Source organism: Mycteria americana, chromosome 3, assembly GCF_035582795.1.
Source record: "Mycteria americana isolate JAX WOST 10 ecotype Jacksonville Zoo and Gardens chromosome 3, USCA_MyAme_1.0, whole genome shotgun sequence".
Classification (NCBI taxonomy): Eukaryota; Metazoa; Chordata; class Aves; order Ciconiiformes; family Ciconiidae; genus Mycteria; species Mycteria americana.
Window position 1 is genome coordinate 105241112 of NC_134367.1, and position 18514 is coordinate 105259625.

At 42.6% G+C, this 18514-nt stretch overlaps 2 protein-coding genes across 3 annotated transcripts in view; one reads left to right on the forward strand and one right to left on the reverse strand.

The window, feature by feature from the left end:
• Positions 1 to 11872, forward strand: part of KCTD3 (potassium channel tetramerization domain containing 3) — a 29140-nt gene extending 17268 nt beyond the window's left edge. The window contains exons 10-18 of one of the 2 annotated variants that reach the window (XM_075496429.1): positions 344 to 459; positions 4433 to 4520; positions 4660 to 4776; positions 5831 to 6001; positions 7200 to 7355; positions 8362 to 8458; positions 9902 to 10086; positions 10189 to 10327; positions 10677 to 11872. In XM_075496429.1, coding sequence (XP_075352544.1) covers positions 344 to 459; positions 4433 to 4520; positions 4660 to 4776; positions 5831 to 6001; positions 7200 to 7355; positions 8362 to 8458; positions 9902 to 10086; positions 10189 to 10327; positions 10677 to 11259 — 1652 coding nt within the window. In that variant the 3' untranslated portion in view covers positions 11260 to 11872. The remainder of the gene's footprint in view (positions 1 to 343; positions 460 to 4432; positions 4521 to 4659; positions 4777 to 5830; positions 6002 to 7199; positions 7356 to 8361; positions 8459 to 9901; positions 10087 to 10188; positions 10328 to 10676) is intronic. The other variant, XM_075496428.1, reaches the window with a different exon arrangement.
• Positions 11873 to 12809: 937 nt separating this feature from the next.
• USH2A (usherin) overlaps positions 12810 to 18514 on the reverse strand; it is a 396442-nt gene continuing 390737 nt past the window's right edge. Inside the window, exons 69-71 of the mRNA XM_075496427.1 lie at positions 17829 to 18073; positions 15267 to 15500; positions 12810 to 12899 (exon numbers count right to left, since the gene is read on the reverse strand). Coding sequence (XP_075352542.1) covers positions 12810 to 12899; positions 15267 to 15500; positions 17829 to 18073 — 569 coding nt within the window. The remainder of the gene's footprint in view (positions 12900 to 15266; positions 15501 to 17828; positions 18074 to 18514) is intronic.

Genomic DNA, 18514 nt, shown 5'->3' on the forward strand with positions numbered 1-18514 from the left:
CATTTTTTAATGCCTTAGGATGTATAAAGCCATTTAAGAACTTGATGACTGTAGAAAAATAAGGAATGCATATTTCACATGGGCTCTTCTTTCTCTTGCCTCCTTTCTCCTTCCCAAGTAATGATTGTTTCAGCAGAGATGACATCATGCTGCTATTTAATTTAATGGAACCCAGTTTGCTGCTTGAATGGTACCTCACCTAGCACAGTGCAAACCCAATTTTGGCTGTTCTTTGCTAGCTACTGTAATAAATGTGACACATGATAATAGTGGAGAGATTCCATTGTTACTGTTTTTTTCTCTTTATTTTAGATGAGCTTCATAGACTCTTCATTTTTTGTAGGAGTGTTCAGTCTTGGAGTCCCTGTAGATGCTCTCTTCTTCATTGGCAACCAGTTGGTGGCTACAAGCCATACAGGGAAAGTGGGAGTGTGGAATGCTGTGACTCAGCATTGGCAGGTGTGTTCAATTCAATTTTCCGCATCACTTTTAATAAGCTGGTATGTCTTTCTAGTAAAAAGAGAATAAAATAACCTAAAATCATGTGTGAAATGCTTGTCACAGGGTTTTCAGCCCTGACTTCTGTTACGAAGTTTGCCAACTTAGTATCTGAGTATTGTGCCTGTGAGCAGAATGTTGAATTGTTTGGTGGTACTACCAAGCATGCTTTTTAGGCTTTCAAATAAAAGGATGTGGTGTGATTTGAAGTAATAAATGTCAAGTGTGTGTATATTTAAACTTCCTTGTGGATTACTAACTTTGTAAAAATTCACTAGGATCATAGGAAATGAAAAAAATTGTGGGGAATGTATGATGGCAATTTCTGCACTGTCTGAAAGAAGAAGAAAAATTAAGATGGCAGTCTCATATCTGGGGATCTCAAAAGTTGTTTTACAATGGGAGACTCTTCTTCAGGAGAAATATGCATGGTGCTTTAAAGATGTCTGTCTTGCATGTGGATGCTTCTGGCTGCACTGACTTTATTCCTGTTGTCAGAATGCATATTAAATAGAGAGATCCTTGGAGTCCGTATGAATCTGAGAAAACAGTTGAGCATTCATGTGAATAACAAAGCTTGTAACACAGCCAGATGTACATCTTTGTGGCACAAAACCTGGATGCAATAAAAATCCCCAAATTGCCTTGCCTCTCAAGAGGCAGAACTGACCTGAGGCTGCTGCACTGTTTGCTGACTAAGTTCTGATTCAACCCTTAAGTGACAGTACTGCTAACAAATAGCACAGATAATAAGCATGGGATAGCACTGCTTCTGCAGCACAGACAGACATGTTGGTATGGTGTTGAATTAAACAAAACACTATTTAAAGCTCTGTTGATGCCTTGCAAAATCTTCTGTTAAGAGACAACTTAATGCTACGTGACAAGCTGACGTTTGACAATATTTTCTAAAGGAATAAAAACCGATGTCCCATTCATCTTCTTTGTTTCCAGGGGGAGCTACAGAAATCTTTCTAATCACATTAATAGTTCCTCAGTTTGACTGACTATTCTTTTGGTGAAAGCGTTTCTTATTGAAGTGTAGAAAATCTTTAAGAGGGGCTTATATGCCAGGATGTCCTAAACCCAAGTTTCTTGGCTTTCTAATTTTATTTTTTTTCCTAGAGGATGAGAATAGCTCCCTTAAACCAACCAACCAACCAAACAAAAACCCCCCAAACCAACCCCACAAAATCAAAACCATAAACAAAAAACAAAACCCAAACCAAACAAAAAACCCCAAGTCCAACCAGTTTCAAGGTGCTTTCTGTACCTTAGGCTCTTTTATTAGTAAGGAGGAAAAAAGAAAAAAAATCTTCCTATGGATCTTCATCTCCCTTTAGAACCCCATAAAGACTTAAGTGGCAGCGTTGTACCTCTGATCTTCAAATTCCTCATGAGAATACATGGTAATTGCGTAACTGCTTTCCATGAGTTGCCCATAGCTCTGGACTTAGTATATAATCATACTTGCTGCAGTGAGAGAGGTTTTGAGGAACAGAATGTGCCAATGCCCCATTTCAGACCAAGAACTTTGTTTCCTTTCAGGCTTTCTTTCCTGATGCCTTTCTGAGTTCTACTTCAAGGAGGCTTAGTTTGTGCAAAGCTATCCTTCCTTACACTGTGATTTTTGTGTTCGATGTTATTACACCCTGAAGATGTAACTCTGACCTCTGCCTCCAATTGGTTCATGTATCTTCTTCCCATCTTAGAGATTTGAGCAGACTAGCTGAGGTGGTTTCCCTAGTACTTACTCCTCTGGCAATGTTTCAGTTGCATGCAACAAGGAGAGGAGATTTGTGGGTGCTAGATACATCAGTAATGAAATTCTTAGCATAGGAGAGCTTAAAGCAGAATATGTAGTGTTATAGAATAAGAGGTAACATAAAGCAACAGAGTATGTCAGAAAAACTTAGTCTGCCAAGTGAGGATTCTCACTGGCCATGTTTTACCAGTGACTGTTGTATAGTGTTGCTCTGTTTCCTAATGAAGGTTCACATCTTGGCAGGTGCAACTGCTGAATCACCTCTGGTGTTCCTATCTCTGCTGCAGAAGAAAGGACGCTCCTTCTTTTGTGTAATCTCTCTGACCCAGTCAGTCAACCTCTGCTGTCAGCAGCATTGTGGATCCTCTTGCTCAGACCTCTCCTTGCAGTTGTTATGTCTTCTGCAAGGTGATGAGTAAAGTGGTATATCTGTCGATGGGTTGCCTCTACCTTCATTAGTTTTGTTAACTTTTTGCAGTTGGGAGAGCTTCTGTATATACCTTTGATCCACAGAACCAGAGAGCACACCACACCTTGATCCATAGAGTCTTGGATGCTGAAACTCTGTTTAGTTTCTTGCCTTTCTGCTCTTGTACTACTACTTTAAAGTAGTCTGGAAAAAAAATAAATCTTTTGAAACCAAGTTCTATGGCCCAGATTGTTAGATGCCTTATTTAATTCAGTGTAGTAGGAATTTGACTGTGGGGAGGGTGGGGTACTTAAACAGCTGTATCTGAAAAAGTACTATGTGAAAGCATTGAGATCAAGAATAGCAATTCTTTTCAGTAATTGGAAAGGATCCTTCTCCAGGTCATTCAATCATCAGTTACACGGGGAAAATCCAAGTGCTTTCCAAGAACAATTTATTTTTAGCATTGGATCTGTGCTGAATTATGGGTGAACATAAGTGAGAGAGGCATAGTTCTTTAAACAGAGAAAAGAGGGGAAAGTGCCTCTTTCCCCTTCCCCCCAGCCCCCCCTCAGGAAAATATGCAGAAGCTATATTCACGTTGTAGCCTTCTCTGTGAGGCTGTGATGGGCTTAGAATATGTTTTAGGAACTTACAGACTATCCTTAGGTTAGGAATGGGTACTGGTTTAGAGTGCTAGCTCTTTGGGGTACGGGGAAGTTTCTTTGGTTGGTTTGTTTTGCTTTTATCCAACAGATTCATTGTAGGTATTTTGCAAATGATTTTGCAAGTCTGTGAAGCAATCGGAAGGATGCTTCTGGTCAGAGAGAAGTGACAACTTAAGCTGAAATTTCCATGAATTAGTATTCCGTGTCTATTAAGTGGACTGACTGAAACATATGAAGTACAGGAAAAATGCTGTGACTTTATGCATGTTTGAGTTCTCTGGATAAAATGGCTTTTGGCTTTTTCTTCCTCAGGGCTGAAGCAAAAAAGAATTGCTTGAGATGGGGGATCATACCTAGGATAAGCTAAACTTTTTATTTGCTTGAGATCTCTGTCCCACCTGAGGGGATAAGCACTGCTTTTGATCATGGAAGGCAAAGAGAGGGCATTCTTAATCCCTCACCTTAAGTTGTAGACCGTTAAGTAAAATATGACAGGACTGCCTTCCAGTTTACTTGGTGTGGATGTGTATTGGAAGTGGGAAATTGTAATGGGACAAGAATTTTTTCCCATCATTATATAACTGCTAGAGGCTGAGAACTCCATAGGGGCTGGCAGAGGGACACAAGAACTGGGGGTAAAGGAAGGCTTAGAGAGGCAACATCTAGTTCCTTTGCCCAGCAACCTCTTAAGGAGTTGTCAGAAAGGGAAAAAGGGATAGGACAGAAACTGTGAAGTACGCTTGTTTTGCATATTGGAAAAAAAAAAAATCCTCTTTTGAAGATGTGGTTTAGCTGCAACACTCTATGTTTTGTGCCTTCACATGGAGAAGGATCTTCCAGAGCAGTTGTGTTAACTTTTCTGCATGCTTCTGCTGAACTCCATGACTTAAGATCCAGTTTGGTAGAGGAATGTGATCTACCAGCAGTGCTTTAAGAATGCCATTGTATGTGCAAGTGTGTGCACGACAGCACAACAGTACCAAACTCAGGTGTTCTTCAACAAAATGTACCGAAAATGTCTGAAAACTGAGAAAGTAGCAACCTAAGTTCTTGATTTGTTTATTTTTATTTTTTCCTTTCTGTTTTCACTAGGTTCAGGATGTTGTTCCTATTACAAGCTATGATACTGCTGGGTCTTTTCTGCTGCTGGGCTGTAACAACGGCTCTATCTACTATATAGGTAAGAAATGGGGGCAGGGTGGAATAAAAAGGAGGGGGTACTGAGCAGCCTTGTTCTTAAACTCTTTAGCTGGTCTAAGTTGCATCAGAACAACTCTGTCTGTTCAGAGTAGTAAACAAATGTCTCCTCTTCCCCACAGACATGCAGAAGTTCCCATTGCGAATGAAAGACAATGATCTTCTAGTGACAGAATTGTACCATGATCCCTCCAATGATGCTATAACAGCGCTCAGTGTCTACCTCACACCTAAAACAAGTCAGTATTCTATCACTGTCTCTTCAGTGAAGAGTCTGTTACAGATCTGGGTTTCTTCTTTTTTCTAAATGGACTTTTTCTATTACTGCATAGCAGGGCTAAAGCAGACAAGGTAGCCCTTGATATAAACAATGAATTTTTCTTCATTTAATCATCTTCAAATGAATGATGAACACTAGGTGTAACTGTTTCCCCTTACCTCTGTACATATGTATAAATAGGTACATGTACATACATGTATGTGTGTACATCATGCATTATACATTAATGTAATAACATAATGCATCATATATTAATGCTTGTGCATAATGTACCTTTGCTGGTTTTAAGCCTTTTACACAAGATTTGCACTTAAATTATGAATTGTATTCACTGAAATAGTTTGTGGTGCACTGGGGGGGAATGACACAACCTTGCTGTTGCGTCTAACCTTATAATCAATATACTAAAAACCATTTCCATATGCAGCTGAGTGATGCTTAGCTATTGTGTCTATACACCCTTTTGTAATCACAGTGCAGCTATCTTTTAAATTAAAATACAAACCAAAAAGACAAAACAAAGCAAAACCCCCCAAAAAACCCAAACTGCAGGAAAGTGGTTACTCACATAACTATATTGATACCACAGTGACCTTTTTAACTATAGTCCTCCCTACTCTTGCCTTGCTTTCCCATTTGCCTCCCACTAAGGCAAAAAAATAAACAGTATGTGTCATGTATTGACCATATCAGTGTGAGGACTGCCAAAATATCCAGTCATATGACTTTATCCATCTCTTCTTTCACTTCCAGGAGGGAGGAGAGAATGGGAGAGAAGGCTGTTGTTAAGACAGTGTTGAAGAGTGCAGTATGGAATTGAATAAACATTGGGGATTTTTAGTGGCAAAATGTCCTTTCTGTTCATGGGAAAATAATGAGTAAACAGTGTTTAAAATAAATATCTATCTTACTGTGGAAGCCTGGAAATACTGTTTTCTACTGCCTCGTTCCCTGGCCCCAATAAGGCAAGCTTTCATTCCTGGGGGGAACAGCTGTGTTCTTGCTTGCTTTAGGTGTAAGTGGCAATTGGATTGAGATCGCATATGGCACCAGTTCTGGAGCAGTGAGGGTGATTGTACAGCACCCTGAAACAGTTGGGTCTGGGCCTCAGCTCTTTCAGACCTTCACAGTTCATCGAAGTCCTGTTACAAAGATCATGCTCTCGGAGAAACACCTTGTGTCAGGTAATCTTCTTTTCTGTGCACAAATTTATATTGGCAGTTCTCCCCTCCTCCTGAGCAATGAAGTATTTGTATGCATTGCTTTATAACTTGCATTGTTCCCAAATGTGATAGAAATCAGTTGGACAGATTTGGGGGCAGGGGAGGGGCTAGATTGGCTTGGATCCTCTTTCTTAAAGTAAGCATTCTTCAAAGCCTTTAGCAGTTAAAAGGCTTAGGTTTTATTTGACCAGATACTGGAACACCTAAATCTTTTGTTTGTGTCTTATTCCAAGGTTGCCATTTGTGGAGATAAAAGGGTTTGTAAACAAACGTATCCCTGTCAAGCCTTATTGTTGTGGGCAGGTCCTTTAGGACTTGTCTTCTTTTAACAGCCTTTCAGGAGCTTTCTGGGTTGCAGCAAAATGTGCATCATCTCCTCTTGAGCCCTAGAAAAAGCCTTCTCATGTTTTCAAAGGGCATCTCTGTTTCTTCTTTTCTCAGCAGTCTCCCAGTGTTTGTTGTGCTATCCTGTTTGTCCTGTCTTATGCTCAGGAAAGTGTCTTGCTTTCAGGGAAGATGCAATCACTCCTCCGTCTGTAAGAATCTATTTCACCCAGAATCCAGCAACCAGGGCATGGCAGAGAACAGATTTACTTTCTGCTGCTCTCTTAGCTTTTTTAAAAAAGCAACAGGAAAGATAGTATCCAATTATACTGCGAACAAACAGCCCAGAGGTCATCTGTTCCCCTGGAACTTGGTGCTAAACGCTCAGTGCCAGGAAAGGGCACATCTGTGTGTAGAAAACTGAGTAACTGATGAACGAAACAGAAGAGCACTATTGTGTGACGAGGGTTCTGCTGCCAGGTTGCTCTCATGACATGTCTTGTCCTAGCATTTGCACACAGAGGACTGAAGTGTGCTGTAGGCTAGTGGTGCTGACTCAGTCAGACCTTAATGTTGTGTTCCACCTGCCTCAGTTTGTTTCTTGAATTTCTGAGGGAAGAGACAAAACTAACAGAAAACAGGACATCAGCAACAATTTGTAGATTGTTAGATAATTGTCTGGAGATGCTATGTGACCTGACTGACTAAATTCTGCTTGATCGCTCAGTCTTGAAAAACTATCAATCATACAGAAATCTATCACTATCATAGAGAAATTTATTTCAAAAGTTTTGTCATCCCTTGTAAATGTTATTGTACATCTTTTCCTTTCTAGTTTGTGCTGATAACAACCATGTACGGACTTGGACTGTGACTCGGTTCCGGGGCATGATTTCAACTCAGCCAGGCTCAACACCTCTTGCATCATTCAAAATCTTATCCCTGGAGGAAGCAGAGAGTCATGGCAGTTACTGTTCTGGAAATGACATTGGTAGGATGTGTCTCGAATGCGCTGTGCTGAGCCTGTACATTCACTGGTCTCATAAAGGTTTAACAGGTCTTCAACCCTGTAACATGCAAGTCAGCTGATGGGTGTAAGCTCTTATATACTGTTCTCCCCTTGAAAAGATGGCAGGGGTCTGTAAGATCTACCTGGAAATACTCACTATTTAGGCTGTATAGAGTAAGTACACTTAAAGGGCTTACTCTGAAGGTGAGAAAAAGGGAGGAAGAACCTTTGAACACAGATGCTATACCTCTTCCTTGAACAAACTGATGTGGCACTTCACTTTTGGTTTAACTAGAGAATGACAGAAAGCACAGGAGACTGTATTAAAGCAGGTGAGCATAGCAAGGTTTGGGTCTACTGCAAATTCCAGATCACTGTTCAGTCGGGGTTAAACGATGCACGTGTAAAAAACTCTTAAATGAATTTGAAGTTGTGGCAAAGTTTACTGAAGCCTTGAAGCTGCAGAGGCAAATGGTGCTAGCACATTGCTATAGGAAGATACTAAGGAATGCATGTCAGTAAATATGGGTAGACAGGTAATCTAGATTCCTTTGTGGTCTGAGTCTTGCAAATGAACCTTTGATGAAAAGGATGCCCTGTGAACACAGGGTGGGGTCAGTCCTATGTCAAGAAATCTGATTAAGCCTTTAGACATCTAGAAGCTGCAAAATAAGAAAGTACTTATTGTTATCATAGAGGCCTAATGCAGGGTTTGTTCTGACATAGTAATTCCTCCAGGAACATGCAGGAAACTCAAGAATGGGTGTCCTTTAAAACAAAAGAACAAAAAAGATTAGTATCTGTAGAGGCTTCTAACTATTGGATGGCTTTTTCTAGCTATTAGTCATCTTTGGTTCCCTGGTCCTGATGCTTTAAAATTGCAGTGGTCATACTAACATGAGTTTGGGTCTTCAGGACTGTGTGGGGAAGAGGGTGAGGGAATTGAAACAAACAAACAAAAAAGTGATCTTACTTTTTTTTTCTCTAGGACCCTTTGGTGAGCGTGACGATCAACAGGTGTTTATCCAAAAAGTTGTTCCCATCACTAATAAGCTGTTTGTAAGGCTGTCGTCAACTGGGAAAAGGTACCTCCAATGTTTAGGGTTTTAAGTGGGAAAGGAGCAGGACTGTTCAGGTGGCGGGGTCTCCCATCCCTTGGGGATGCATGCAGTTGCACTTAGCAAGCTTCTAACGTGCTTGACAGCTTTGGCTGATCTCTAATTTGCGTGTTAGTGACAGAACTGTACTTGATGATCTCCTATAACCTAGAAACCAAATGGCATTTTGAAAAATATGGTATCAGAGACTCACTTCATGATGGCTCACCTGCTGAGCTCACAAAACAAACATTTGTGTGCCTCTGCAGAATCTGTAACTCTCAGCCATGGTACCACGCTAACATTAAATTTCAAAACTAATGCCGAAGTTGCTGGTGGCACAAATTATGCTGCTCACAAAGGTAGACAGGGAAGCAGTTTCTCTCTTCCTTTGCACTTGTCTTTGAAGATATTAGAACTTTTAGAACTGAGACACTGTCTTCTAGGTCAGCTATGCAATTATTTACTTAGGCTTGACTTCATAATACTCTACTGTGTTGCTGTCAAAGTAGTAAAAAAAGTTTTTACTGCTGCTTTTCTTCCTGTTAGGCTAGGAAGATGGCAAGAGATCAGAAAAGATGGTGCATCTCAGTTCTACGCTTCTTATTATTCTTGCATCTCTTGCCTAATAACTTTGAATCTGGGTGAAAATGTTGGTGCCTTAACACTATTGGCATCTGAATTGAGGACAGAAGCCCTGCGGATTACTGATGTGCTTTTTTTTTTCTGCCCCCCTGCCTCCCTACTTCAGGCTAGATTTGTATGTAGTGGAGAGCTTTATTACATGACTTATTTTGGCATTTCTTGGGTAAAAAGCTCAATACAAGGGGCCAGTAAAATAAATTACCCAGAAAATGTGAGGTTCTGGTGTGGAGTCTGGCTTAGCAGCTTAGTTTTGGGAGTCTTTTTCCTCTCACTCCCCACATAAGCTTCTAAAATAAAGGGTGAAAAGTGATGGAGGTCTGCCATGTCAAGTGATATTGCAGTTATCATAAGACAAAAGTTATCTGTATAGATGACCTTGGATTTATCATCCTTGGATTTGTTTTGCATATCTTTCATATGGTTAAATGTGCTGTTTCTGCAGGTTAGTTTCCTAGAGTGTTTAGCATATGAAGGGGCTAGTCGCTGTCATTCTTGTAAGAGCTTTAGGTTTCTAATCGTTGCAAACTAAAAATGGACATTGAACATATCGGGGTTCCCCAATAAAAATAAACAAGTAATAAGACTGCAGGTGGGTTGGGGAGGAAGGTACTGTCTGCAGCTGAGCAGCATGCTGGTCATGCAGGGGAAGGAATTTCGTCTGGAAGAAAGGTCTTTTTCTGATGGCAAGTTTGGTGCCTTCTCAGAAAATCAACACAGTACTGACTTTACTGGCTAAACTCTGCCAGGTGCAATTGTTTTGGTAACTTGGGGTTTTGTTTCCTGTAGGATCTGTGAGATCCAGGCAGTTGACTGCACTACCATCTCATCATTTACTGTGCGAGAATGTGAAGGATCCAGCAGAATGGGCTCCCGGCCACGCCGCTACCTCTTCACTGGGCATTCAAATGGCAGCATCCAGATGTGGGACCTGACCACAGCTATGGACATGGTTAACAAGAGTGAAGACAAAGGTAAGTTGTGTTATGCCAGGACTGTGGTGTGGTTCTTTTTCTGCCCTCACATGTGCATGACTATGGTAAATAGACTTGGGCACTACGAGCTGTCTCTTTCAGATGTCGGTGGTCCCACAGAGGAAGAGCTGCTCAAGTTGCTTGACCAGTGTGACTTGAGTACGTCTCGCTGTGCCACACCCAACATCAGTCCTGCCACCTCAGTTGTTCAGCCAAATCGACTTCGGGAATCTAATTCCAGGTGAGTCACCAAGGATGGCACCAGCTGCAGACATCAAAGGTTTTACCCTTCAGGGCAAAGAGCGGTTTGGTGACCTGAATGCTGTAGCTGAGCCCGTGAATCCATGCCCTAAGTGTCTTGAGCTACACACACACTCTCCTCCATTTCTGTTGGTTTATATGTGTGCAGATTAAAGGAGAATCTGAAGTCAGTGATCTGGAAGCCCTTGAGTGGGGGTTGTGATGAGTATATTGCTATTTTAGTGGGAGTTGTAGTGGTGGGTGGGGGCAGGGTGTGCAGAAGAACTGGCTGCTATTCTCAGTCTAACATCTGCTCTTCTCGTCCTTGGTTGTTTTTCTTTTTTTTGAAGCCTCCAACTGCAGCACCACGAAACAATCCATGAAACGGCCACATATGGTTCTGTGCGGCCATACAGAGAAAGCCCCCTATTGGCAAGAGCAAGGCGGACGGAGAGCTTTCACAGTTACCGGGACTTCCAGGCTTTTAACTTATCCAGCAAAAGCCCAACAGAAAAGGCAGCTGCTGCAAATGGGAATTCAAGCCAGACAGAGGCCAGGAAGGCAACAGCTGAGGGCAGTGCAGCTGAGAGGAAGGCAGTCCTGACAACAGCACTTGAAGTGCGAGGCACAGGTGTGACAGATGCAGGTGGGTGTTGCAGTACAGAGGTTCACCGTCTGCCAGAGGGTTCTCTGGATCTCAAACGAAGAGGACCAGAAGAGGAGAGTGAAGCCAAAGCGGAAAGCAAAAAGAAAATGGGGTTTGAAGGAGCTGGCTTCCTGGGAAGAAAGAAAGTGCCTCTCCTGGCCTCTGCACCAGTCCTTGCTGAAGGTGGGCCTGAACTACCTGGTGCGGCTTCTCCATCGCCTACTAAGACAGCTGCTTCACCACGTCACCGGAAGAATGACTCATCCTGCCAAGACTATGGCTTGTGAAAACATGACTGGTGACAAAGATGAGGTGCACATGCACTCTGGCTGGTAGCAGGGATAACATTACGTGTTGTGGGTTGTTTCTTGAATGGGACTTTGTTCTGATACCCAGAATGAAAATAGTGAGGTTATGAGAAAGTACTTGGCTGCTGCCAAACCTTTGAAGAGTCATCCACATCAGTGTGGCTTTATGTAATGCTCCAAAATGTAGTACGGTACTTGGTCCAAAATATTGTTGTGCATTCTTGCGTAAATGTGGTCAGGCATGTGATATGTTGTGATTATTTTTGTTTTGGGGGAAGGGAGGCTGCTAAAGAAATACTTGGTTGCTCAGTGGAAGATGCCTTTTAGACGCAGCCACACATTGCTCTGCAGAGCTGCTGCTGTCTTGGCTGGATTTTGCCTAATTCACAGGGCTGCCTCTGTAGTCTTGTTTTATAAATGGGATCCTTGCTCTGTATGTTGCTGTCTGAAATCCGAAATGTTTTGTGCAGGTTAAGGAGGAAGCTATTCAAAATAGCATATTATTTTGCCTCTTAGTCCAAATAAATTGCCAGAGGAGTGTTGCTTGTGCTTTCTGAAAATGTGTGGTATCAGATGATGGGTTTTGCTGATTGTGACTGAGAGCATGCATAAAAATATGCTTGGCAGAATACACAGAACTGGCAGTCTCTTGAGGGCTTCCTTGTCACTTTCTCTGGAAAAAGGACAGAGATGAATATGGGAGTAGGTTTACTGTCATGGTATAATAATTCTCAATTACAAGTGCCTTGACATGATATTTCCTACCTGTGTTGCACTGGCTGCTTGCTGTTTGCTCCTAGTTTACTGTGGGTGGTGAACAAATTTTATTGCCTGTAGATTAGTAATACATAAGCAAAAGGGAAGGCTGTGACAGCACATATTTAATAGGGAGTTTCTACCTCTGAAAAAGCATGCTTGGAGTTAAGCGTTAATTAATGGCTGCTTTTTTTTTTTTTTTAGACTTGAGCTGAGAGGGTGGGGAAGAGGGATGGAGAGGACGCAAAGGTTAAAGCAACACCATAAGAATTCCTTCATTTGCTGTTTATTCACCTGCGTGTGAACACAATTTTGTGGTGGAGCTTTGTCAGGCCAGGAAAAGACACGGCTACGCTGCCACGAAGGCCCCTTTTAGCCACATGCTGGTTTTTTGACAGGTAAAAGACTTTTCCTTACCAAACACACTGCCTCCCTCCCGCCCCCACAACCTCCTCAACTGTGAAAGTTGGATGAGAAACAAAGATGAGAGCCTCTACCTTCAGAGTCTTCTACTAATCTATGACTGGAGGATTTTCAAACTGTTTTCTTACCTTTCTGAGGGGTCAGTGCTAACACACAGTTTTTACTATACAGTTAAAGAGATGATGAAAGAAAGGCCAACTTACTCCCCCCAGATCCCCTCCTAACAAACAGTTTTAACTAGTGGGCAGGGGGTGGGGAAAGAGCAGCCCTATCCCTTCCCCCAAAGGCCATGCAGGCTGCTTTTGGCAAGTTACCCACTTTCCATTTTCTAGAGAAGGTGGTTGTGTTCTTCAGAGGTGGGTGTCAGTGAATGTGGTGTGTTCCTTGGTGACTGTGCTGAAGCCTTTGATGACATTGACAAGATCTTCTTCATCTACATACTGTTAGGAGGGGGGGGAAAAAAAGCATGTAAGCCAAAACTGTACCAGACTAAAGGTGATTCCTTCATTTCTCTTTCCTCCCACTCCCTAAAAAACAGTTCTGAAATAGTCAGATAAATAAGTGCATTTCTACCTCTCTACATATTTTCCCATTCTTCTCAGCATGAGGTAAGAACCTAAAGCATTCAAGCATCTGAATCCAAACCAACTAGATTTTCATAGTAAGCAGCAATAAGTTAAAAAAAAATCCCATCAATTACTATATATATCTGACAAATGGTAAGCAAAATAGTGTTTGTTACAGTGTGATGGGGAACTTGGAGAGATGAAAAGAAAAAGAATACATGTTTACAGTTTTGTTTTGTATAACAATGACATCACCCATGATTTAGGTAAGATTTTGTTCTTCAAGCTTCTAAAGGAGGGTCTGAGCTGCTTCTAGCTGCACTCATGCTAATGCATTGAGCCAGAGAAAGAGTTGAAAGCAGGAGAGAAATAAACTGTCTGTTTCCATAGCATAAAGAGATCACCAGCAGTGTTACTGCAGATACATGTCCTGGGCCACTTCAACCATTCAGTGTATTAATTTGCAAGATGGACAAAGGGATGAACAAAACGTGCTGACAGTCCTAAGCTACTGAGTGTAATAAAGGGAAGAACTGAGTGAAAAGCATTGCAGGAGCGTTGTTTGCAAGAGAGTAGCTGAGCAACTCGGGAGCAGAGAGGTTCAGGGAAATGTAAAGCAAGGGACAGAGGGTGGACAGAAGAGCCCAGCTTTGTATACATAGCTGCTGATTTTTAAAAAGCAGCTGAGCTGATGCTGTTAGGGTTGTTTGCCACCAAAAGTGAGAGGAATTTTTTGTTCTTGCTCCTACAACTTCTGAAACTCATTGGACTATTCTGTAAACCAGTTCTAACATACCAACATCCAGCATGTATGTGGGGGGTTTGCAAGCTAAACCAAATCACGGTGTTAGCACAAGATAAGCAGATAGATAAGAGCTTCCTCTCGGCATTGGGAAGCTGTTCTTTTGGCTAATGAGATCATACAGAGGTACACCCTGGGTTGGCTGTTAGTCCCCAAGGAATTAAGTCACGAGGATGCGATAGCTCTGAGAAAGTGACTCAAGGCTGAGTCACAATACTGCTGACTCAGGAAGTCCATGCGCTGCAGATCAGTGCAGACTGGAAGGTTAACCTGTACCTATAGGGGTTTTGCCTACAGCTAAGTATCACGGTCTTCTTACTTAAGCCTTACCAGCTTCCTTGGTCCTGCTCTTATGGTCTAAGCAGGTATGGCAGCCATGGTAGCAACACCCCTGTACTGTGGCATGCCTATATGTTCCAACCGTTCTAGTTTGGTGTTCTGAGCGTGAAAGCCCAAGGAAGCTGCCTGGATTTATGTGCCAGACCATTCTTCTCCAGTTCACTTTGCATTTTGGACAAGATCCGCTCAATGATAACTGCACAATCCATCTAACTTTGTTACTACTTCACATGCCCTTCACCCCCATCTGTCCCCTTTTTAGGAACCGTATTAGTCAGCTTTTTCTGGGAGCAAACGCTCATGTCTCACTGGCCCCCGAACCCCTTCCCACACATTTTCTCAGGGAAGGGTGGAAGCCAGGGGGGTGGAGATTAAGGAGGCTATTTTGTGGTGACAAAGAGGAAGGGAAGTTGCCACTGTCCTTGAATCATAACTTGTATCTGTGTATTCAGGTCCATGTTGGTGATACTGGCCAATCCTGTCCTCTCCTATATTAAAAGACAGATACTCTGCCTGCCCCTCCAACCTCCTTCTAGTCCCATGTGGGCAGAGTTTGAAGTTATTGTCACGAATGCCAGAAGATCTGAGCATTCACATGATCTCTGCATCGTGACTGAGCAGAGGACAGAGAGCAGGTCTTGTCAGCACTTGAGTCCAAGGTCAGAGAACAGGAGGCACTAGAACACAAGCTCCTGCTTCTGGCACTGAATGTGTGAAGGATGCCAAGACACCTCTCCTCACATAGGTACATTTGCTGAAATGCAGAGAGAGAAAAGCCTATGAGTTGACCAAATAGAAGGGAATTCTTCAAGGTGCATATCCCTGGTAGACCATGGAGTTACTGGTTCAATGGAAAGCATGGGCAGATGCATGTGGACTCTTCACATGCTGCAAGAGCAGTGTGTGATCATCTGTGGCCCCAGAATAGAGCAGTAGGCAGGAAGGATTTTGAGGATCTAAGCTCTGACCATGTCCTTCTAGGTTTTTTGGCTGTATCTCCAGCAGCTTTTGATATTTAGACCTTTTCATGATTCTAACAGAACAGACAAAGCACTAGCAGCTGATGCACAACAGCTTTACAGAGGAACAGGAGTACTTACCAAGCCACGACCAGGAGTGCGATGACTCCGAATAATGGCATCCCAAGGTGATTCTTCAACAAGAGACTTTTTGTCATAGAGGTCAAGCAGCTGGCTGACACTACGATGAAGAGAGGCTTGGGAATATGTGTGACTTAGCTGGCTCTGACTTTGTCTTCTTGCCCCAGATGCGATATGGACACTGCGGTTGCTTGTGGGAGAACCAGCTCCTGGAATTTTTGTATCTGCCAGCCCCTGTGAAGAAGACACAAACTAATAAATCAAAAATAAAGGACATGGTCTCAAACACTTTATCTGAACAAAACCAAAGCAGGAGTGGAAGAGAACAGAGAAACCCATGCTTCAAACATCATGCACAGTTATAAACAAAAGAAAAGAAAAAAAAATGGACCTTTCCCCACTGTAGACAATCATATCATTAAAAAGGAAAAAAACCAACCCTGTAAAACAGGACTTTCCCTGTTGTGGGTCCCGTCCGTTCCCACCCCCACCCACCCCCCCCACCCCCCCTTAATTTTTTTTTTTAGAGTAGCCAACAGGCAGAGGTCCAAAGATTTTTTTTTGCTACCAGAATGATAGCCCAGACTGGCACAGCAAGGGGATGTTAGCAAGACTTCCTTTTTTCAGTTATCATGACCATGGAAAAGACATTCACCCACCAGGAGCAACATGCAATGTAAGATGAGAAACATGCAATGTAAGATGCCTTCAAGCATGCTCTTTGGGTCATCTGGCATATCACACATCTTGTAACTCTGCAAGCTAACGACTCTACCTCAAAGTGCATTGTGTAACTTTTGAGAGTGACAGTGCTTGATGAATCAGATGTGTCAGCAATGGTCTCAAACTGAGATTAGAGAGGGAGGAAAAGCATTAGGGCAGAGCAAGGTGCAATGCAGGTGCAGTCTGTTCCTTACGGAGGGCGTGAATTAGCTGCAGCTCTGTGAAGGGGAGCAATGTAGCAGGATGTGGGGGAGTAGGGAACTGGCAAAGATGAGGCCCTATTTAACTTTTAACTGGTCATCAAGTACCCTGTGGGCAGCCAGCATTGCTTGCCACATGACCTACTAACAATTGTAAAACACAAGCGATTTTGCCACTTCATAGTAGCTCTATCCTAACTTCTGAGATTAAGTCCTTCAACTGATGCACTGTAGAATCTTCCTTTCTATTAAGTCCATGAGCTTCTGGAAAAAGAAAAAGAAAAAGAAAAAGAAAAAGAAAAAGAAAAAGAAAAAGAAAAAGAAAAAGAAAAAGAAAAAGAAAAAGAAAAAGAAAAAGAAAAAGAAAAAGAAAAAGAAAAAGAAAAAGAAAAAGAAAAAGAAAAAAGAAAAAGAGAAAAAGAGAAAAGAAGGGGCAGGAACATGGAAAGGGATTGTGCAGGCACGCCAACAGCAAAGGCATTTTAAAGTCAAGAGGAACAACACAACATGACAGACTGTAGAAGAAAAGGAATCAAAACCATGAGACCAAAAAAAGAAGTTTCTTATGCTCTTAGCCTTTGCCAGGAGAAGGGGCACGCTGGAAATCCCATTGTTTCCAAGAGCTCCTTCGTTGAGGCACAGATGCAGCTTCCTGGCACCGAGACAAGAAGGAACAGAATGCGTGAAGGATGCAGGAGTCACTATCCTGCTTGATGGCGCTCACAGGAAAAAGAAGCTGAGAAGTGACAACAAGAATCATCTCATAGCCTGCGCCTGGGAAAAAGCATGGAATTGGAGGGCACTGCTGCTCCCATTCTCAGTCTCATAACAATTACCATATCCCTTTTGTCTTGCTTTTTTCCTCAAGGGGTAGGATAGCACTACTGCTCTGCTACACGGCGGAACATGTTCTTTATCCAGTTTTCTACACAATTATAACTTGTCGTAATAAAAATGATATGAAGCCTCCCCAGCAGTCCTTCTCCCGCCCCTCCAGTGGTCCTGCTGTGGCTCTATGTGCAGAGATGCACACACACATTTTGTGAAGGTCCCTAGCTTTTCCCCGGTTGCACTCGCTCTCCCCCAAACCTTCCTGGCATGCAGCTCATCCTAGAGCAGTCCAACTGGGTGGTGGGTGGATACCAGAAAGAAAGAGAGTCTCTCCCTAAGTTCTGCTTTTTGTAGGAACTTTTCATGGACAGCTGACAAAGACTGTCAGAGTGATCCTGGTTAGCCATTCACAACAGCTACCTGGGACCACACGAAAGGTTCCTCTGAAAAGCGCATTTTATCACCTACCTTCTCACAGCACGCCAAGGCCTTTTAGCTTTATTGGAGATGTCAGCTAACATCAGGTGGCATCAGTGGCTTTGCATTTTCTGTGACTACAGATCCAAAGTTTTCGTAAGGCATCAGAAGCATTTCAGGGCCTGCAGACCGGGTGCCATAGGCATCTTTTTTGGACTAAGCGCCTGTAGCCTGGCTCTCGGTGCCTTCTTAAGTACACCAGACAGCTCTTTTCCTACACTGAACAGCCTTCATTTGGTAACCAAGAGTGCAACAAATGGTGGAAGGAGGAAGAAAAACTCTGTGTGTATGACACACATGGATACAGAACATCGCATTTTACCAAACGTACCGGATGGGTTTCACCTGATGAGTACACACTCATTGGTGATGTTCTTTTCTGGAGTGGAACTAAAGGAGGTCTGTCTCGTGCATAGGGTTGCTTGTGGACTTTCCTTTGAAGAATTAAGGAGAGAAGAATAGCCAAGAGGATCAAACCTAGAACTACTATCAACACTGCAAACCACAACTCATTGTAGAATTTTGCACGTTTGGACTCTGCTTTGTCCTTCTCTCCAGGTGTTGTCAAGATCAGACCTGTAAAAATCAAGAGGGATTAGGGGAGAAAGGGAATGTTATTTCAGAAAGCGTTTAACAATATGCTATCCCTTTCCTCGCTAATAAATTAGGCAGAAATTTAAGTAATTTTGTCGTCATGTGCTTATTTGCACTTATGTTCAAGGTGGCATAATGGTTCAATATGCTAGCGGGCTATAATAAAAAGCTTACTACCCTCAAGAGACCCTGCTTAAAGTTCTGGCATTGCTGCTCAGGCTGGAAATCACCAATGCATCAGCAGCTCTTGAGAAAGGAGGCGGTGGAGGTGGAATGTGAAAAAAAAAAAGGGTTCTCCAAGTAACCTTGAAGAGTGGAAATGACTACGGTAATTTCAGAGCAGTACAGACAGAGGACATTCTCTCCAGCACTGTGTAGTGGCAGGCCTGTGCAGTTAAAAAGAGAGAGGGAGGAAAACTGAAC